We start from the raw sequence: 22764 nt of genomic DNA, 5'->3' as shown, positions 1-22764 counted from the left end.
AAATCACAAATATCAAACTCAAAGTCATCCACTGCTCCTTTAGCAGACTGTCCATTCGGAAAAAACAGGCCTTTCCCAATCTCCAGCAGCTCTCCCATAGTAACTGTTTTCTGGACAACCAGAGACCGCGTTCCACCTCTATGTCTTGTTTGGACTTGATGATAATCGCCTTTATCAAAGTGCAGCCATCCCATTTCAACCCGCCGGTTCATCTTTTCTCCGTGTGTATTGCCAGGCTTGAAACCCCTGCTGGCACCTCTGTTACTGGCCAAAGTTTTTCCCTGTAGTCTGTCCCTAATACTCTGCATGAGAGTTGACTTGTCAGTCTTTGGGTCCCCCGAGTTTTCATTTGCCACATCTCTTTGCCGGCAAAATGCTCTCACTGCAAGCCGGTCCCCATATCTCTCGATATACTGTCCTAACTGCTCATCAGTCATAACATCTATGACGCTGATGTCGATCTGAAAAAGAAAGGAAAATATAAACAATTTGGAAAAATTAGAATTTGAGAATTTGAGAAAGCTAGCAAAATGAGGGGAAGATTTGGTAACGCTAGCTTATGTGGCTACAGTCAACATGCGTTTTACTTCATCATGCAATGTATGTGATGCCGTCAGGGTCATTTACCTTATCATCTTTTAGTTGGTTGATGATCCTGTCGGGTATATTTCGTGACTTAATGAAAGTGAATTAATCTGTTTCCAATCTTTTTTATTATTTTTCACAATGAATATAAAAATAACAATGTTACATTGAGAATGTATATCACGACCATAACAAAAACAAAAACAAAAACAAAAAAAAAAACCCACTGAAGGTCTTGCTGGTGCAGGTTCAGATGGTATCAAAACACTTGTCTTACAAAACATATCAAGAAAAAAATAAAAATAAAAGGAAATCTTGCAATCCTGAGGTAGTACAGTGACCCCACCAGCCCACCCCCCACCTAAATCCCTAAAAATGTTAAATAAAAGGCACACAAAGAGGAAAACAAAATTGGCAGGCATATTAATATCTAAACCTTGAGCTTCTCCAATGTCAAGGTCCACCGTGTTCACTCTCTCACCGTATAATCTATGATGTATGAGAATCATGGAAATAAGTTAAGAAGGGTTGCCAGGTCTAATTTATCCTAAATATCCTAACTAATTGAAAATCGTATTTTCTGTAGAGTAAGACAGTGCATAATGTCTCGTAGCCACTGAGTGTGTGTGGGCGAGGCCGCCCCCTTCCATCTAAGCAGAATAGCCCGCCTGGCCAGGAGCAAGGAGAAAGAGATCATATGACGTTCAGTAGAAGGCATCCGAGGATCGTCCTCGCTAGAAGGACCGAACAAAGCAGTCATAGGATTTGGAACTAGTTTACGCTTCCGAATTTTCGAGAGAGTGTGAAAAACTTCATTCCAAAAAACTTGTAATCGAGGGCACAGCCAGTACATATGAAAAAGAGTGGCGTCGTCAAACTTGCATTTATCACAGGTGGGGGTGACGTCCCGGTACATGCTGGATATTTTAGACTTTGACATATGGGCTCTATGAACCACTTTAAATTGTATTAGGCAATGTCTTGCACATAGTGAAAATTTATGGATTGATCCCAGGATCGAGTGCCAACGGTCGGCAGCTATTGGATGCCCTAAGTCCTGCTCCCACGCAGCCCTGGTCCTGTCCAGTGGCAAATACGGTATCATGGTAATATTATGGCACAATGTTTAGAGGGCGCCCCTCGCTACAGGATTAAATGATAGAAAAGTGTCAATTGGGTTGGGGCTAGGTTTTTTCGGGAAACCTGGCAGAGAGTGACGGATGAAATCCCTGACCTGTAAGTAACGGAAAAATTGTGTTTTGGGCAAATTAAATTTCTCTGAGAGTTCCTCAAAGGAGGAAAAACTATCATCTTTGAATAGGTCCGAGAATGAAGTGATGCCTTTCCTATGCCAGTCTATAAAGGAAGTATCATACTGAGAAGGAGTAAAGAAATGGTTGGAGGTAATAGGACTGAGAATGGAAAAATCTGCATACCCAAATGTTCTCCTATATTGAGTCCACACCCTCAGAGTGGAACGTATGACTGGGTTTTGTATTTGTTGGGGTATTGGATGATTGACTGGGGCACCGAGTAGTTCAGAAAGTGACATGTTCTGGACAGAGTTAAGCTCCCCAGTTGTTCATTCTGGGCCATCGGACCGAAGGTTGTATCGGTGCCAGATACAACCTTTTTTTTATAACTGAAGTACCGTTTTCTTTATTCTGGGTCTCTTATTCTGCCAAATGTATGTGGAGACAGTCGAGTCTAGTGAAGCAAAAAAGGATTTAGGAACCAATACGGGCAAACATTGAAATAAGTATGTAAACTTTGGTAATATATTCATTTTTATAAAGTTTATACGGCCAGTCAGGGTGAGAGTAAGGGGTGACCACTGCTGTAGAGAAGTTTGAACCTGAGTTTGCAGAGGTATGAAGTTTTCTTTGAAAAGGTTGTCAAATTTATCTGTGATCTCTATTCCTAGATAGGTGAACTGTTGTCTCTCCGTTGTAAATGGAATGTTACCATAATCCGCACCTAGGGCCTCACCGTTTACCGGAAATAGCTTAGTCTTATGTGAGTTAATTTTATAACCTGAAAGAGGCCCAAATTGACCAAATAGAGACATCGCCGCAGATAAGGAATTTGTTGGGTCCGAGACATACAGCAAGAGGTCGTCAGCATATAGAGAAACTTTATGTTCTACGCCGCCCCTATGCAATGCTGGTATTATCTCTGAGCGCGACTGCAAGCGGCTCTATAGCCATATCGAAAATAATTGGTCTCAGTGGGCAGCCTTGACGTGTTCCACGGCCTAGCTTAAAAAGTTGGGAAGTTATGCCATTAGTCTGAACCGATGCAGTGGGGGCAGCATAGAGCAGCTTGATCCAGCCTATAAACATAGGGCCAAAGCCAAACTTATCCAAAACTAAAAACAAATATCTTCATTCGACACGATCGAACGCCTTCTCAGCGTCAATAGAAACAATACACTCTGGGGTTCGGTCGTGAGAAGGCGTATATAGCACATCCAGTAGGTGTCGGACATTGAAGAACGAATGGTGGTTTTTGATAAAACCTGTTTGATCAGTGTATAATATGTGAGCAAGGGTTTCGTCCAGTCTGAGGATTCCAATTGGCTAGCATGACTTTATGCTTCTCGTTACACTGCCCCCTGTAGGTTTGGCTACTCATAGCACCTTAACAGCGTATTTATGCAGGTTCATGTAAATGATGGTATTTTTCAAATCGTAGATGGGGAAATATCCGTTTTTGTAAATACCCGGCTATGTGGAAACGTGGTCTTAGAGTCCATATTTTCGCATGTTGATATACTCCTTCGCGCTTGTTCCGGAAGAACGCCAACGCGAAAGTGTGTGGCGCCACCTAGCATCGCGGAGTGCAACGTACCTCACTCAATAATGGATAGTCATCTAGCACATGCAGGCCTGTACTTGGATTTCTCTGAACCTCAATTTAATCTTTAGTTAGACAGTTGCCAATAGTTTGATTAAGATGTGCGTGTAACCACACTGGGGTGATTAGAGGAGTAGGCTGCCGGTCAGGATGCAACTCCTGAAGCTCCGGCCTGCAAACATGCACAGAAGAGAAAAGGAAGGGGCAGACCAGCACAACAACCTACAAGAACAATGGAGAACACTGATGGTGATAAGATACTTCTAATTAATAACTGAGAAAGGAAAGAGAAGGAGGGTGGGCACTGCTCAGTGGATCATGTCTGAGTCAACCCCTGCAGCGTAGCTCTATAGCAGCATATCTACGATTAAGCTGCTCTATTCTGGTCCTGTAGCTGCAGCTGTGACTACTGGCCCTAACACACTAGAGTTTACACTAAGTAGATGTTTTACTAAACACTAACTAGAGGATTACTAAACACCAACTAGAGGTTTACTAAACACCAACTAGATGTTTTACTGAACACTAACTAGATGTTTTACTGAACACTAACTAGATGTTTTACTGAACACTAACTAGAGGTTTTACTGAACACTAACTAGAGGTTTTACTGAACACTAACTAGAGGTTTTACTGAACACTAACTAGAGGTTTTACTAAACACCAACTAGAGGCTTTACTAAACACCAAGTAGAGATTTACTCAACACTAACTAGAGATTTACTCAACACTAACTAGAGGTTTTACTAAACACCAACTAGAGGCTTTACTAAACACCAACTAGAAGCCCTACGAACACTAACATTTGAAGGTGGAGGTGGTGTCAGCCTCCTGAACCCAGACTGGAAGTTGTTTCCATGGTAACGGTTCCTGGTAGCAGAAGACTGTCCTCCAAACGTATAGTAACTTGGTTTGAAACACCCAACACCACCTCGATGTCCGCTGGTTGTTGCACGCCAGGAAGAGGAGACTGAAGTGTGAAACTCCAACAGAGCTGCAGGAGGATTCAGTGACTCAGTGGCGCCGCCTGCTGGAGAGGCTGGTTCAGGAACTCTGCAGAGGTTCTTTCCTTTTTATGTGTTATACTATCAACTGAGATGTAAATTTCATTTGCATTCAGACCAACATACAGGACTGTCTCAGAAAATTTGAATATTGTGAAAGTTATTTTCTGTAATGCAATTAAAAAAAAACTAAAATGTCATACATTCTGGATTCATTACAAATTAACTGAAATATTCCAAGCCTTTTATTATTTTAATATTGCTGATTATGGCTTAAAGTTTAAGATTAAGATTCCCAGAATATTCTAATTTTTTGAGATAGGATATTTGAGTTTTCTTAAGCTGTAAACCATGATCAGCAATATTAAAATAATAAAAGGCTTGCAATATTTCAGTTGATTTGCAATGAATCCAGAATGTATGAAATTTTTGTTTTTGTAATTGCATTACAGAGAATCACAATATTCAAATTTTCTGAGACAGTCCTGTAATAGGCAGCCGACATGATACACATGATGCAACCAATTAAATGTTTGTCACTAAAAAATGGTTTCAATGATTTCAATGTCTGACAGCCTGATTTTGGATGTTACACCACACTGACACGAAACTGTTTTCATCTTTCTTTATTCAATATGTATAAAATACTTTAAAAGGTCAACAAAGATGTACAAATATGCAAAGTGAGTAGTTACATAATAAAAAACCCTCCAGATTCACAAAATGTGACAAAAAGAAAGAAAGAAGTGAGTGATTCACGACAGTTTAGTGTTGAAGAAAATGTACATGTAACTGGACTGTAACAAGTTTATCATCCTCCCTGCTAAACAGGCTGGCGTTGCCGTGTCGACGCCCGCCGGCCCTGTCACGCGAGATGCTGGCTGATTAAACTCTGAACAGGAAGTAGCGTCCTGACTGCGGCCCGCCGGGGGAGCTCAGCCCCGCCTGCAGCGGCCGCTCGGCCCGCCCGTCTGTCCGTCGTCTGACGCCAGATCAAGCTCCGCCTCCAGCGAGCAGGAAACGGCGCCGGGACTCTTCGTGTGTCATGGAAGTTAAGAAGATCCGTCAAAATAAATCGCTGTGTTTTTATGCAGAATTGTACTAAAATCTGATTAATCACATTTCTCTGCTTCTCTTGAGACGAGGACCTGGACCTGCGCGGGTCGGACCGGTCCAGTCCTGAGGTCACATGTCAGGTCACATGATTGATCGCATCAGCACCGCGTCCGACTCGGAGAGTTCTGGGGACGCGGCTTCTCTTAGGTCTCGTGGATTCGGTCCAGACCCGCTACGAGTCCAGGATCTCCGTCCAGCGTCTGTCCAGCCAGCCGTCCCTCCGTCTCTTCGAAAGGTCGCTGGCGATGGCGAGCGCTCCTCCCTTCAGGAAGCGGACGAAGTTCTCGCCCACCAGCGGGCCCATGGCGTACAGGCCCGGCCCGTCGGGCCCATCCGGCCCGCCCGCCGCCTCCACCCTCCCCGTGAACGGGTCGACGTCGATGGGGTTCCTGCGGCAGGTGATGGGCTCGTCCGGGCTGATGCCCAGCGAGCGGCCGTTGTCCTCCAGGAAGGAGAGGTTGGGGTGGGCACCGATCAGAACCAGCGCCTTGGAGACCTGGACCGCCGTGCGCTCGCCGGAGTCCGACTCCAGCACGCACTTCCGGTTGGGCTGGAACGCCACGACGCGGTGGCGCGGGAAGCTGAGGTAGCCGGGGTAGGAGGACGGGTTGGACGGGGGGGAGCTGGAGGAGGACGGAGGGGGCGGAGCCGAGGAGGGGCCGGAGCCGGGCTGGTGCTGCTGCTGGATCATCATCTGGTGGACCTGGAACCGAGACACAAAATTTAAAATTGTATTACTTGCATATAAAGCCCAAAACGGCTTAGCTCCGCATTATTTGCAAGACCTGATAGTGCCTTATGTTCCTGGCAGAGCTCTCCGTTCTTGGAGTGCAGGTTTACTCGTAGTTCCTAGAGTATCTAAATGTAGATTTGGAGGGCGGGCGTTCTGCTATCAGGCACCACTACTATGGAACCAACTTCCAATCTGGGTTAAGGAGGCTGACACCACCTCCACCTTTAAAACTAAACTTAAAACCTTTCTGTTTAGCCTGTGGTCCCGGTAGCCCCCCCTCTGGTCATCCCACTGCTGCTTCCACATGCCTGCTGTGTGCTGCTGACGTCCCCGACTCCCCCAGTCTGGCCTCCGGCAGGAGGGTCCCCCCTTATGATCCAGGTCCTGCTCAAGGTTTCTTCCCACTAAAAGGGAGTTTTTCTTGCCACTGTTTGGCTTAAGGCTTTTCTCCCACTAGGGGAGTTTTTACCTGCCATTGTTTATGTCATAATTGCTTGGGGGTTCATGTTCTGGGTCTCTGGAAAGCGTCTAGAGACAACATCTGTTGTATTAGACGCTATATGAATAAAATTTAATTGAACATGTCAGAATAGGGCTGGGGATCCATTCAAATGTCAAAAATCGATTCGATTCCGATATTGATTTGGGTTAGTGTTATTAAAACAGTTTTTTGAGCTGTTGCATGAATTATATGACTGTAGTTATGCAAAATATCAATACTAGTATTATATTGAGATTCAACAGCAAGTATTGCAGCTAATGATGCTGTAAGGACCAATCAGCTCCCAGAATGCTGATAGAACTGCTTTCAGAAACATCATGTGGATCAGAATTACCAAACAGATCCAGGGAGGAAACAGAGACGGATGAAATCAGTTTTAGTTTTTCCCACGTTCCGTTTAAATTTTTACCATTTTCGGTCTATTTCGGTTTTACATTTTTGAGAATTAGGTTTTTAGCATTTTATGCAAATGTAACCACAAGACAGTAAATAAAGTAATGAAATATAGACTATTAATGCAATTATAACTGAAAACTTTAATGTTTTCAATTCAATTTAAACATACAGTACATTTAAAGGCAAAAACATGGCACAAGTTATTCTTGTGTCCAACAAAACTTTCCTTTTTTGGGGATAAACAAAAAAATACCAAAAGTTGTAATGATGAAAAAGCACTTTAAAGAGCAATGGGGCAATGTGTAACCTGCATCAGCACTTTTCAAACTCTAGCACTTAAGCACTTTGCACTTTGACTTTATGGTCACTTAATTACTGGCTTATCAATGGCAGCATGTTTTATTGATTAATGATTTTTATCTAGCTCAGTCGTGTTTTTTAATGTTGTGCATTCATTTGCTACGGGGACGAATGGTGGAAATTAGCCTCTGGCTACAACCATGCATATTTACACTTGTGTTTATAAATATGTACGGCCCCTGTTCAACAAATAAAGTAAATGGAATGTGAGAATTGATTTAGAATCGGCCTGTATCAGAGGGGGTCAGACTAACGGGGCCGGGCCGGCGCCGCTGCTGCTCACCTTGTGGTACTCCGGGTAGAGCAGCTTGGGCAGCTGGTTGAAGATGAGGCCCGGGTCGGTGACGGAGCGGCGGAAGGCGTGGTACACGGGCGTGTTGAGGTGGTGGGCGGCCAGCACGGCGTCGGCCGCCGTCAGCCCCGCCCCCACCACCAGCACCGGCTCCGACAGCGGGTCCAGCTCGCCGCGGGAGATGGCCGCCTCCAGCTCCCAGAAGGAGTGGCAGACGAAGGGCAGCGACTCGCCGTCCACGCCCAGCCGGGCCGGGATGTCGTGCGTTCCCGTCGCCAGCACCACATTCCGGGCCAGAACAGAGAACGGCTCCTCCTCCGGAACCGCAGAACCGTCTGGAAGCAGAAGGAACAGAAACGCAGGGATTAAAGCAAAAAAAATATTTTTGACTGAAAGTTTTTTTTTCAGGCCAGTTCATATTCCCATTTATGCGCTGCAGCACACTTTAAGAATGCCCCCTTTTCTGCCGGGCCGTCACTTCCCAAAGGTTTCAAGTAAAAAAGTTAAATGCTGTATTAGTCCTTCTGTTTTTTTAGTCACCATTTGAGTCGATCTGATGTTGATGTAGGTTAGTGTTATTAAAAATGTTTTTTGAGCTGTTGCATGAATTATATGACTGTAAAATAACTAGTGGAAGAATAATTGGCTGAAGGTGAATCATAGGTTATCTACCAGTTTATTATTATTTATTCAAAACATTATTCATAGCAGGCATCCCACTGCCTTCTCAAATCAGATTAGTTATAGTGCAGATGTTCATCATTACAGTACCAGAGCTTCAACTCAGCGTCAACTTACATTACCAAGAACTAATTCCGTGATGAAATTGCTCTATATACAACAGTGTTTTTCATTGAACGCTCTTCCTTTAAATATTAGGAGTATTCCAAACAAGAAATCATTCAAAAAACATGTTAACACTATTAACTCTCCAATCTAAAAAATTAATTATGTTATCATCTTGGGAACTATGATTTATTCTTTTCTTTTTCTTCTTTTCTTCTCTTTTTAATTGCAATTGGATCTGTGTATGTTTTGTAACTGGAATTGTATGTTACTGTGGATTGTTGTTTATATTGTACTTTTTAAATAGGACCCCAGGAAGACTAGCCTGGCGTTTGTGCGTTGGCTAATGGGGATCCTTAATAAACAAACATAATTTCACAATAATTATTGTGAAATAACTAAAAAATAAATAACTCAAATGGGCCTTTCAATATCCATTTAAAGTGCAAAAAGGAAGGAAATTGCAACAGTTCATGCAGTAAACAAATCATTTTAGCTTGTCTAATTTATTCTGTCACCACACACACAGCTGGACATGAAGCATCAGACATTTTTCAGGAGTGTCATGACAAACCGTGTGTCCAATAACAGAAGAAACCAAACAAGCTATAGTAAATATAGATATTATGAACTTCATTGAACTTGTATAACATTTTGAAATTTAAGCTGAAATATCCAAAACACTGAACACTGGTTGTGCACGGTTGGGGGTGTGTATGGGTGTGTGTGTGTGTGTATAAGTGTGTGTGTGTGTATAAGTGTGTGTGTGTGTGTATGAGTGTGTGTGTGTATAAGTGTGTGTGTGTATAAGTGTGTGTGTGTATGAGTGTGTGTGTGTATAAGTGTGTGTGTGTGTGTATGAGTGTGTGTGTGTATAAGTGTGTGTGTGTATGAGTGTGTCCGTGTAACGTGTGTAACGTGTCTGGCGATTCAATGATCTGCAAGTTTTGCCAGCACACGGTTGACTGCCGGAATACTTTAATTCTGCATCCCTAAACATCAGCGGCCGTTCGTCCTCGTACCTCCCAGCACCTCGCCCTCCCGCCGCTGCAGTCCCGTCACCCTCCAGCAGGGCGGCGACCCCTCCTTGCTACCGGGCTGCCTGGTTACCGAGGTAACCGTGGTCCAGCAGGCGAAGTTCTGCTCCAGGGACATCTGGGACACGTAGTGCTGGTAGTAGGACGCTATCTCCGCAGGCGTGGCGCGATCGTTCCTCACGTTCCTGCCAGAACACGAGCAGCGACAAACGATTTCAGCACAAAACTTTTAATTTGAATAAGGACACAATAACTTTTTTACTTTAAATTGTCGGCTAGAATCAGAAACAGTCTTAATTACAAAAGTACGTTCACACGTGGAAGACATTTGCTGCAAAAAGTCGTTAAAGTTAAAAAAAAAAAAAAAAAAATGAATAGCACTTGTTTAATAATAATAAATTAATAGTAATCATTTTATTAATAATTATGTAATAATGTATTATACATATTAATTATTTAATAATAATAAACTATTTATTATAAATATCAATAATAATAATGATAATAATAGCTATCATTATGTATTTAATAATTATTATTATTATGATTTAATAGCACCTTGATTCAAGAAAACTGTCCGTATTTGCAGGTTTTTAAGAATTCCAGTCAAGAAAATACTGGCACTTATTGTTATTTGACAACATTTTGAAATTGAGTGAAAAAACCCAACGAAAGTGAGTATAAAAACTTTAATCCGTGATATTCCCTTAACGGTTTTCCAATAAGCTTCAAAACCTTCCCTGAAGCACAAAAGCTCTTCCAAGGAAGAGAAACTTTAAAGCTATTTTTAATTTGAATAAAGGGCACATTCATTGTTTTACTTCAAATTATAGGCTAGAATCAGAAACAGTTTTATTGACAAAGACATTTCCTTCCTTGCAGGTGTGAAACGGAGAGAAGAAAGTTAATAAAAAAACACCTTGTTTTTGCAGGTTTTTAAGAATTCCAAGAAAATATTGCTTACTCTGGTGGCAAAGTTATTATAGCTTTTTACATTTTTTTATTTTCTTCTAATTTGTGTTTTTATTATTTTATTTTTTTATTAAATTTTTTTATAAAAAAAAAAAAAGTTAGTTATTTGACAGTATTTTGAATTTGAGCTGAAAACCCAAACAAAAGTGGGCATAAAAACTTAAAAAACTACTATTCCTCAATATTCCCCAAGTGGTTTTCAAAACCCTCCCTGAAGCACAAAAGCAGAACTTTGAGGGACAGAAAGAGACGGGAGGCGGCGTCGCTGCAAACAGACCTGCGCTTGTCTCTCATCCAGTCCTTCAGCTTAAGCCCGGGAAGCTCCATCCAGTCGGCCAGACTCAGCGTCAGCATGGAGCCCTCCATGGCCTGCAGAGATCACGCAGGAATGTCAGTCAGACCCCCGTCAGGACCAAAGCTCCCGGGTTAAAACACTCCTCAGTAGAGATGCACCGATCAGGATTTTGAGGGCCGATCACCGAACTCGAAAACCAGTATCTGCCGATCACTATTTTGCCGTGTGAAATCCATACATTTGTCAATATTGTTTTCTCATGTACATGACACTGACATTGTATTATTAGGTATAAAAAAGGTATAAAAATTAGGAGATGAGAAAGTATCATGAATTGTCTGTTTTAGGTCAGGCTGAGGTAGGGCTGGGCGATATATCGAGATTTTAATATATATCGATATATTTTCAAACTCGATATGGTACGAGACAATATCGTTTATATCGATTTTTTTTTAAAAAAAGTTTTTTTTTTATGATTTTGATATAGCTTATTTTGTGACAAATTGACTTGAATGTTTTATTTGAGATTTGCACAAATGTTTTGTTATTTGCACAACTGTCAACCTCAGTGGAAAAGTCTGCCTGTTACTGTCTACATTGTATTAATTGCACAGTGTATTTTAATTTAATTGTTATGCAGGAAAGGGATATTTGTTTTATTTTATTCAAGAAGCATTTTTATTCTATATATGCAGGCAGTTTATTTTTATTTAATTTGTTTTATACATTTTGATATTGTGCAGACCTCTGTTAATAAAGGAACCTGTGTGACATTTGGCACGAGGCTTTGTATTAAAACTGACTGTTTTTTTAAGGGTTTGCCTCAGAAAAAAATGAAGCTAACAGAGATGCTATGCTATAATGCTTTGGGGGAAACCCCAATTATGGCACAGAAAAAATATCGATATATATCGAGTATCGCCATTCAGCTAGAAAATATCAAGATATGACTTTTGGTCCATATCGCCCAGCCCTAGTTTGATATAATGTGTAATGTGCAAGTGTTACAGGTGAGTTAGCGACGTGGCTGCACCTCCTTTTCTTTCTCTGCCTTAGCTGCAGCCAACTTTGAAAACTCAATATACTCCTTCGTGTGAAAAACTTTCAAATGTCTTATCAGCTTCGTTGTGTTGAGATTCATTTGTAACATTCCTCCTCGGGGTATCTCCTTTGCACACACTTTGAAAACTGCAAATTTGTTGTCATTTTTGGACATTGTAAACCTGCCATACCGGTCCCTTGGGACAGCTCGGTATGAGGTGTGGGAACGCCCCCGCGCGGGCGGCGTTTGTTGTTGTAAATGTCATCAGATTGGCCCGCTCTGAACTATTATTTTCCGATAAAAACCGATAGGGGCATTATCAGCCCGATCCCGATCAGCGGCTGATCAATCGGTGCATCTCTACTCCTCGGATGTGAAATCTCAGGTACGTACGTGCCAGGCTCCCCCGGGCGGGCCCTTCCCCAGCACCAGGTGAGGGACGGCCCGCTCCGGCTCGAACCGCCACTCCAGCGGCGACGTGTGGTCCAGCCCGAAGTCACTGTCCGGCAGCAGCAGCGAGTCGAACAGCACGGCCACGGGGTTGGACGATCGGCCCTCCAGCCCCTCGCACAGGTACTCCAGGTCCTGCAGAACCGCAGCCAGGCGAGGTCAGATTTCAGCAGCTCAGGCGAGCGTGAAGGCAGAAGTGCGGCGAGTGTTACCTGCTCCAGGAGCGACAGGTGCGGCTGCTCTCCCAGCTTGCTGTGCAGCAGCGGGTTGGGGTGCCACGCCTCGGCCGACAGGTAGGGGGTGTAGCCGGACAGCAGGTACGACAGGATGATCCCCGACGGGCCGTTACCTGGGAAACCAGGGGAAGTTCAGGTGAGTTCAGGTGAAGCTGGTACGTTTGCTGCAAAAACTCCACCAGTTAAAAGAATATTAATAATTTATATGAATCATTTAATAATAATAGTAATAATGATTTAATAGCACGTTGTTTCAAGAAAATTGTCAGTTTTTGCAGGTTTTTAAGAATTGCAGTCAAGACAATACTGGCAAAGTTATTGTTGCTTTTATTTTTTTATTCTTTTTAAAATGTATTTTTATATATTTTTTTTATTTTCTTTACTTGTTTTTATTTTATTATCATTACCATTTTATTATTACTAAAAAAAGTGCTATTCTTTTTTTTTTTAACTTGAACGAGTTTTTGACAGCTTCAAGATAATTTAATAATTTTTAACTGTTATAATCATAAGTAACGGTATATTATTATTAATAGGCATTAATCATTTAATAATAATAATAATAATAATAATAATAATAATAATAATAATAATAATTTAATAGCACATCGATTCCAGAAAATCAGTTTTTGAAGGTTTTTAGGAATTCCAGTCAAGACAATACTGGCAAAGTTATTGTTGCTTTTATTTTTTTTAATTCTTTTTAAATTTATTTTTATACTTTTTTATAATTTTCTTTACTTGTTTTTATTTGATTATTTTTTATAATCACTACTATTATTTTATTATTACTAAACAAAGTGCTATCCTGTTTTTAACTTGAACGAGTTTTTGCAGCAAACGTACTCAGGTGAAGTTGAGGTGAGTTCAGGTGAAGCTGTCAAGGGGCTGATTCTAGTCTGTCTGGGTTTCCTGATCAATAAGATTCCACCTGCTGGAGCGGCGGCCTCTGATTGGCTCTCTGCTACTTTTTTTTTTTTTTAAATCCCAGCTTTAGAAAAGTTTCGGTTCCCTTTAACTTCTTGAATTTGCAGCTTCCCACATAAAAATACCTGACAACCACTTTTCTTGCAGTTTGGCGTTCCCTCTAGTTCCGGTTTGGGTTTTAACTCTGTCTGAAGCCGTTTTTCCACATTTCACACTTTTATGTTTTTACATAAGATTCAACAAAGACTGTAACTCATCTTCTCTGCAGCTTCTCCTGAGCGCAGCGATCCTTTACTGTGTTGTGTTATGCAATGAAATGAAAACATGCAGCATCTTACCGACGATCACCACGGGCAAAATCTCTGCAGGCAGGTTTTCCTTATCGTGAAGATCCATCTTTTTCTAGCTGTGAAAGACAAGAGAGACACCTTCAGTCATGTCATCGTGAAGCCGGTTAATCATTTTTGCATCTGCCAGCAGCGGTGACTCAGCTGCTTCTCAATCATGTCTGCACATTTTCTCCCCCTTCATGTTCTCAAAGTTTGACATGACCTCAAGTAAACAAAGATATTCGATGCCAGGAGCTTCAAACCAGAGGAACCGGGTGTGAAAGTGCACGTCAGGCTGAGCACGTGGTCTCTCTCGGGTGTCCGCTGTAGGTTTTAAAACAGCTGCTTTTATTATTATGATGAGAACAAGTTCATGTGTTGCTGGGAAGTGGTGCAGTCTACTGTACATGTTGCATCAGGCTCATGCGCGACTCCCTGACAGAAGCCGGATCAGATTTCACCAGAACGGACAAGTGCACGTCTTTCCCCCTCAGCTGAATCCATAAAAAAAAGAAAAAAAACGTGAACGTGTGTTAACCCTTTAAAGCCCCAGATATACTTGCAGTTCAGACCGCGTACGCATCATGGCCGCCACGCGTATCCTGCGTTCATTTGACGCGTCGACGTGCACGTTCTCAAAAAAGACACTGAACGCATACGCGACCTGCAGTAATTTGTTTTTTGCATGTTAAACAGGAAGAGTTCCACTTACATATCCTGCATTTAGAGTTTTAATTAGGGCTGGGCGATTTTGGACAAAAATAAAATCCAGATTTTTTTCTCTGAAAACCCGATTTTCGATTTCGATTTTTTTTGGTAAAACTACAAAAGACAATGGGATAAATTGTTTAAAATATTTTATCTTTATTTTTAAAGAAAAATAGCAAACAAATTTCCCTATTGGGAATGAAGTGCAATTGAAAGATACTGTAAATCCTCCTTGAGTTTAGTAAAGTGACAACATTTACAATTTTCTTGACCAAACAAAGATGACTAGACGAGCTCTGTCTGTAATGCAGCCAGCTGCAAAAAAGGAAAATCGATTTTCCGATTTTCCTTTTTTAACATCGATTTTGATTAATAAATCCGATTTAGATTTAAAATCGATTAATCGCACAGCCCTAGTTTTAATCCATTAAATCGTTTGGAAAAAAATCATAATAATCCAGTAAAATTGCGGAAATCTTCATAATTGACATTGCGTGTCATCAGGTTGGATTTTTCCACTCCAACTCACGCGAAAAAGGGAGGTGATGTCATTCCCCCGGGAAACTAGTCGGTTTGAATTTGCGCTCTTTTTATCAGAGATTTTCACTAACGATTACTCAGCAACAACCCGCGCGCGCGCACGCACGCACGCACGCACGCACGCACGCACGCACGCACGACAAAGTTTTGGAGCTGATTTCAGCGCCGGATAAAGACGCGATATATAAAATGATATATATCTCAAAAACTAAAGTATGAATTCATTCCAAATAAATCTGAAAGGCTTGTTTGTTACTTTTTTTCCATTGACAGATTTGAGGGATCTAGCTATGAGATTTCTGTATTTAGAAAAATATGTGTAAAATTAAAAAACGATTTGGTAGTTATTTGCACTTTTTAGCAATTTATTTAGTTAGTTTTAGTTTAGTTAGTTGTAACATACAGATTATTAAAGATTGACTTATACGGGTTGTTTTGATGCATAGATAATAAAAATACTCCATAAAATGGCAGAATAGCAGGCAGAAATGTGAACATGTGCTTGTTCTGTGGTAGGTCAGAAAGGGTTAAATAATCTGCAGCTGCAGACCCCCTGATGCCGGATCTGACCCGGTTCCGACCCGGTTCCGGCCGCACCGGCATTCCTGAAGCTCCTGGGCGTCGAGAGTTTGCGTTTCTACGTCAAGTTGTCGTGACACGGTCAGACTGGAGAGGGCAGGGCGAGCCGAGGACAGCTGCCGCTGGAAAGTGCTGCGTCATGCTTACACAGGCGGACGCAGCCACACGGGAGAGGTTAAATAAGGACAGAAAAGGGAGGAAAGTGAGGTTCAACGCAGGGATAAAAGGGAAGAGAAAGAGAAAAGAAACAGAGGAGGAGAAAAAAAAAAAAAAAAAAACGAAGTTAAGAGGCGACAAGTTGACAAAATGGGGAGATAAAAAGGGGTTACATAAGAGGGGTGGAGGCTGGCGCTCAACCCAGAGCGAGACACGTAGCCCGGCAGGTTGTCAAGGGTTTCCTCGTGCGGTGATGGGATAATTAACTTCCTCCATTCTTTCTTTGGGACAAAATGTTTTATTTCTTTTTTTCCTTCTCTCTCTCTCTCTTTCTCTCTCTCTGAGTAAAAGGCAAACCTTATGTTATCAGTAGTCCAAAACATTTTAAATTAGTTCTCATTGACGTAAAAAACTAAAAAAAAAAAAAGGTTGAGAAATGTGAATAATGTGCACCAGACTACAATCAGCAGCAAAGATCACAAACATTCAGACTTGATTTCCCCCCCCCCTCCTCCTTAGGCCAGCTGGAGGGATAGTTTACTGTAAACTGTCCTCGGTGGGAAACAATGCGTCCTGCTCTGGGTGGAGGCATCCACTTCAAACGAAGAGCCAAGAATAATTATAATAATAAAAAAAGAAAATGAGTCACGTTATTCTCTGAACTTTCAAACAAAGACTTTCCACACTGGGCTGTGGTTTAAGGGTAAAGGCTCGGATAAGGAAGCGGCTGAGGAGACGTTTGGTCTCGTCCTGGTCCAGATCTGGCCGTTATCTGAGATCTGAGTGATGCATTATGGGTGAAATACTAACTAAGTCCCCCCATCTAAGGCCACTTACATATGGCTGCTGTTCAATGATATTACAAATAATATCTGGGTGTAATTATTAATAAAATACATAAATTCTTGACTTTTATAGCCTCCAGGCCGCTAGAAGATGGCACTATATCCGTTGTTGGTGCTTTAATCAAATGATAAAAACGCCCCCTAACCGCCGCCATGTTTCTTTTTTTTTATTGGCGCTCAGTGTTGAAACTCTCCGTTGACAAAAAGTAAAGAAAACGTATTGGCTGGTCTCCATTAAGCATGTTATTACCTCCTATCCCTTTGGATAAAACTCTTTTCTTGGACATTTTTGCTCTGAACCCATCACTCGTCCAACTGTCGTTGGTATTTAAGGCCATCTGAGATATAAATGGGCTGAAAAATGTGATTTTCTGCTGGATATTGATCCCACGTTACCAATTTTTGACTTTTATAGCCTCCAGGCTGCTAAAAGATGGCTAGATGCACTACATCCATGTTGTTGGTGCTTTAATCAACGATAAAAACGCCCCCTGACAGCCACGTTTCCTGGCCACCATTGTTGTTGTATTTTCCATTATTTCTTGGCGCTCAGTGGTGAATTAAACGTATTGGCTGGTCTCCATTAAGTATGATTTTACCTCCTATCCCTCTGGATAAAACTCTCTTTTCTTGGACATTTGTGGTCTGAACCCATCACTCGTCTAACCGACATCAGAATTTGAGGCTATCTGAGATACAAATGGGCTGAAAAATTAGATTTTCTGCTGGATATTGGTCCCACGTGACTTAGGTTCGCCTATGTGCCTGGCCCAAATGGGACCCAGACAACACACCCATTTTGGTCCCATTCAACAGTGATGGGCCTGAGAAGAAACCACGACCAGCAATCCTTACGGGGCACACATGGAGACCATGGACCCCATCTGGGATTTTATTTTTGGGCTATTTAAATCTCAGATGAGCTCACGTAAAATTGTTGCTGGAAATGGGTTGAGGTGAGACGTCCACATCCAGATGTAGTGGTGGAGCACAGAATTGGATCAAAATAGATATTTAAGCATCTTTGCACACTTCTGAAGAGATATGAGTCTTTCCAGAAACTTTGCTTTCATCTCAGAACATAAAACTTTCTTCCTGGTAATTAGTTTGTTTTCTCTCCACTGTCGCTTCGGAGGAATGATCGCACCAAAGTGGAGCAATCAATTGGACCGAATTGGAATATAATTGACCTTGACTGTATTTATCAGGCTGCATTGAGATGTTTTTCTATGCTTTTTGCACAATGCGTCTCATCTACTGATACTGACAAGTATTCAAATATTTGTTTTTAATCAAGAGTTCAGATCAAACTGCACCCAAAAAGAGATAAATGAGAGAACTGCCTGTCAAACAAGTTTTGTCCCAAAGGTTTTGTTTTTAACAAAACAAAATGCCAACTCGACTGTTGGTAGGGTGTCTCCACTTTCAACGCTGCAAAGTGAGCCGCATAATGCTTTAATGATAATTAATTACTGAAGGGCAAAGCTCAGCTATGTGCAGGTGAGCGCGACTTATTACCGGCACTGCTTTGACAGCAGTGACACAGCACCTGCTCCTTAACGACAACGATGACACGGCACCTGGTCCTTAACGACCACAATGACACAGCACCTGGTCCATAACGACAACAATGACACAGCACCTGGTCCTTAACGACAACGATGACACAGCACCTGGTCCATAACGACAACAATGACACAGCACCTGGTCCTTAACGACCAGGATGACACAGCACCTGGTCCTTAACTACCACGATGACACAGCACCTGGTCCTTAACTACCACGATGACACAGCACCTGGTCCTTAACGACCACGATGACCGAGCACCTGCATCTGAACAATAACATCACCTGTGCCTTAACGACAACGATGACACACAACCTGGTCCTTAACGACAACAAAGCACCTGCTTCTGAACAATAACATCACCTGGTCCTTAATGACGACAATGACACAGCACCTGGTCATTAACGAGAACGACAGCACCTGTTCCATAACGACAACAATGACACAGCAACTGGTCCATAACGACCAGGATGACACAGCACCTGTCCCTGAACAAGACCTGGGTAGCGAGACCAGGTGCGTCTGCATGTGAACCATCACAGAAAACTCAACTCAGTGTTACGTAAGTCTTTATTGTGGGTTTGTGTCGACTTCCTCCTGAAGATGATGCAATGAGACTGTTAAATGACATAATCACAAACTGCTCTAAAGAAGTTCAAGAATTGTCTTTTTTTTCCCCCACTGGAGGAGTTTACATACTTTAAACAATAATAAATAATTAAATGAAATAAAAATAAGCTCAATTACTTTTCTAGACTTGTTTTGTTGATAGAAATTAGTTATGTTTACCTGAAAAAGTGCACAGACTGATCAGCTGATTATCAGAATGACATTTCCGGTCTGATCATTGATCAACCTTGAGATTTAACCTTTATTTTCTTATTCTCAGTCATATCAAGTGAAAAGGTGTCCAAAAATATTGTTTTTGGCATCAGTTGCCTGGTTGTGAACTTGCAGGGTATCACATCAGCGCCATAGCTGCAGGATATATTGTAAATGTATCAGCATCGCAATAACATGTGCAAAACTAATGTCTCAAAATAATAGAAACAAAATAATATATATTGTTCATGATTTGACAAATGTCTTCATTTACAGTTTTGCTAACAAACTGATTGCAAGGACAATGTCTGCAAAAGTTTGTACAGAAGCGTCAGAGTCGACTGTCAGATTAAGATTTCACATAACTCTTATGCTAAGATAGCAGATTCCAGTGTTATCCATCTCATCTCTTCTTTTATGCAACACGCTGCCTGACTCTGCACCGACGCTGACCTGACGTCACCTCGCGGCCCATCTGCCACCGGCTCCGGCCAGGCGGCTAATGAGATCTTAACCGCCGTCGCCCCGGCGATGGACCGGAGGCCTGCTGGAGTTCCTGAAGATGGTTGAGAACAACGATGACTAAACTCATACCGCACAAGCAATCACACGCTCACGTGTTGTTGTACCTTTGATTTCAGCGCTGGGAACATATTTCTGGCATTCACTTCCACCCCGAGGCGCTTCATGGATAACTTTCTGGGGCGGGCCATTTACTCTGCCACATGACACTGACTAATGCTTTTTTTACTAATAAAAAGTAGGTCATCAAGTCTTTTATTTCTGGGTTTTATGTTCTGGACTTCTGTAATTCAGGTGAATGCAGAGAAATCATACTATTAATAACTAATTAATAAATACCACAAGCCACATCCCCAGAGGAATGTAAATTATACCAAGGATGCAAACGATTGCAGAAGGAAAAGGAAGAACACTCAAAGCTTTAAGTCATTTTTCTACACTTCCATATTTAAAAAAAAAAATAAAAAAAAAAAGCTATTTTACCAACATTTAACTGCAAAAGTATGGACATGTACCTGCTGTTATCAGGAAGGATCTCAACCTGAGAGAACATGATATTACTATTTCCACATCAATATATAATATGTATTGGTATTAATACCCAGATGGTTTTCAGCCACCTGATGTGTAATTCAAGCTGGTTGGATTTAAAGTACAAGCTTTTCAGATCTGTACTTTATGTAACGAATAATTAATGAAAAGTGAAGTTATAAGAGAAACAAAACTACACAGTAAATTTGATTTGAACTATTTGAACTGTATTTAAATATCATATTATATACACTTATTTCTGGCTTCGTCATCACTGAGAGGCATCGCAGGTCCGTCCTCCCCGCTGCCATCAGACTCCACAACCAGGCCTGCTCTCAGTAGTTAATGGACAATAACACGTGCAATAACAATAACAAGATGTGCAATACCATATGTGCAATATCCGTTTGTCTACCTCACACACATTCTACCTGCTCTTTTTGCACTGTTTTTTGTCTTTTTTGTCTTTCGCACTACTTTATTTCCATTGTGATGTACTGTATATACTGTCTATAATTCGTAATTATATATGCTGCTGAACAAAGTGAGTTTCCCCACTGAGGGAGAAATAAAGGATTATCTTATCTTATCTTATCTTTAATGTTCTGGACTTCTGTAATTCATGTAATGCAGAAAAACCACAATTTAAAAAACAAATTCATCAATACCACAAGACACACCCCTAGAGGAATGTAAATTATACAAAGGATGCAGAACAAGGAAAAAGGAAGAGCACTTTAAGCTTTAAGGTTTTTTTCTACACTTCCATATTTAAAAAAAGAAAGAAAATAAAAAAGGCCATTTTACCAACATTTACAACTGCAAAAGTATGTTGCTGTTATCAGAGGAGGGATCTCAACATGACAACCTGACAGTACCTGTTTCATCCCAGGATGATATTACTATTTACACATAAATATATAATATGTGTAATTCAACCTGGTTGGATTTATAGTATAAGGTTTTCAGATCTGAACTTTATGTAATGAATAATTAATGAAATGTGAAGTTATAAGAGATGCAAAACTACACAGTGAATTTGATATGTTGAACTGTATTTAAATATCACATTATCTCACGCAAACGTTGTCAGAACTCTGCATCTCCTGTAATTCTGTCAAATGAGTTTATTGTCTAAATTTAGCCGGAGACCCATGCAGGGTCCTGCAGTGGGAAGGCTGATTTATGGTCCCGCGTTACACCGACGCAGATCTTACGGCGTAGGGTACGCGGCGACGCGCACCGTAAGGTGTGCGTCGCCGCGTACCTTACGCCGTACCCACGGCGTAAAGTACGCGTCGATTTAACCATAATTCAGGCTTGACTGGACATGAACCCGGTCTGCAGGCTGGGGAGACCTGCGTCACACTTCATAACACTTATTAACACTAAATAACACCTAATAACGCCGCATCGGCTCCTTTATTAAGCCGGCTGCGCGTCTGCAGGAATAAAAGCCCCGTTACTCACAGATACGTCCCGGTTATCCGGTTATCCGGTGTCCTTGCGGAGGAGACGGGGATAAACAGTGTATTTCTTTCGCTCCTTCTTACAGGTGCAGATGTCAATCTGACATGTCGCAGAGGATCAAACCGCTTTTTCATCCACTATTTCCGCACATGTGCTTCACAAAGCTGCTGCAGTTCTTTGAGAGCCGCACCGATCGGTGGTTATATAGACCTGAGTGGCTGTCGCCGCCAGCCAATCAGAGCAAGCCCCGCCCCCCCGGGCCGAGCTAAGCCCCGCCCCCTCGCTCTGGCGTAAGACACAAAGATCGTCTATGAAGACAAGATGGAGAAGAGGCGTAATAGACAGAGATCGTCTATGAGAGTAAGATGGAGAGAGTTTGAAGGTTACACACATGGAGATATTCATTTCTTTCTTTTCTATTCTCTTTCAAAATCAGACTTTATTATATATATATTATTATCTTATTATTATAATATATTATAATATAATATAATATAATATTATATTATATTATATTATATTATATTATATTATATTATATTATAATTATTATATTTATTATATTATATCTTAAATTAAATACTTACCTGCTGGACTGTACTGCCCTAATTTTTAACAGCTTGTGCTTTTTATTATTTTACTTCTTTTCTTATCATCTTATGAATCTTATTTGTTATTTACTGTCTAATTATGTCTTGCCGCTTTTAATGTCAATGTAAAGCAGTTTGAATTACCTTGTGTTGAATTGTGCTATATAAATAAACTTGCCTTGCCTTGCCTATTATAAGACTTTCGTAGATCAACTCAAAGCATTTCTACCCTTAGAAAAACTAACCTTGGAAAAATACAATCGTGGCCATCTTTTTTAAGAATTTTGGTTCCCATTATTCTCTGGTTTAGAGAACATCATTGTACGCTGAATGCTGTTTTATTTTCATTTACTTTATGTATCTTATGTATCTGTATTTGAGTTTTGATGCCCCTATTGTTATTTACTAATGTTATTTTCCATATTTTTATTCACTTACTTATTTTTTTTTGTCTTTCCAGTTTATTTTATGTATTTATTTTTTGTGTATGTTTTTGTGCTTTTTTTGGGGGGGGTA

At 41.2% G+C, this 22764-nt stretch overlaps 1 protein-coding gene across 2 annotated transcripts; it reads right to left on the bottom strand.

Moving 5' to 3' along the window:
* Positions 1–5055: 5055 nt before the first annotated feature.
* LOC133448295 (oxidative stress-induced growth inhibitor 1-like) lies at positions 5056–21829 on the bottom strand. 2 transcript variants are annotated; one of them, XR_009782958.1, is made up of 9 exons: positions 21659–21829; positions 13928–13995; positions 12639–12775; positions 12370–12561; positions 10917–11008; positions 9653–9852; positions 7836–8179; positions 5566–6264; positions 5056–5479 (listed from the first exon to the last, which is right to left on the bottom strand). XR_009782958.1 is itself a non-coding variant. In XM_061726686.1 (8 exons), exons 2-8 carry the CDS (start codon positions 13983–13985, stop codon positions 5734–5736), a joined length of 1554 nt encoding a protein of 517 aa, XP_061582670.1. In that variant the 5' UTR covers positions 13986–13995; positions 21659–21829; the 3' UTR covers positions 5056–5733. The 2 variants fall into 2 exon arrangements, 1 of the variants encoding a protein (XP_061582670.1); XM_061726686.1 differs by having other exon boundaries at positions 5056–6264.
* Between the last annotated feature and the right edge of the window lie 935 nt (positions 21830–22764).

The sequence above is a fragment of the Cololabis saira genome, chromosome 8, assembly GCF_033807715.1.
Source record: "Cololabis saira isolate AMF1-May2022 chromosome 8, fColSai1.1, whole genome shotgun sequence".
Lineage (NCBI taxonomy): Eukaryota > Metazoa > Chordata > Actinopteri > Beloniformes > Belonidae > Cololabis > Cololabis saira.
This window is presented reverse-complemented; position numbering and strand designations above follow the sequence as displayed.

Excerpts from the sequence above, each read along its gene's own strand:
- LOC133448295 (XM_061726686.1), bottom strand. The coding sequence starts at position 13,985 with ATGGATCTTCACGATAAGGAAAACCTGCCTGCAGAGATTTTGCCCGTG. Across the intron at positions 12,776-13,927 it reads TTTGCCCGTGGTGATCGTCG|GTAACGGCCCGTCGGGGATC; the intron begins GTAAGATGCTGC and ends CTGGTTTCCCAG. Across the intron at positions 9,853-10,916 it reads TGGATGAGAGACAAGCGCAG|GAACGTGAGGAACGATCGCG; the intron begins GTCTGTTTGCAG and ends GTGTTCTGGCAG.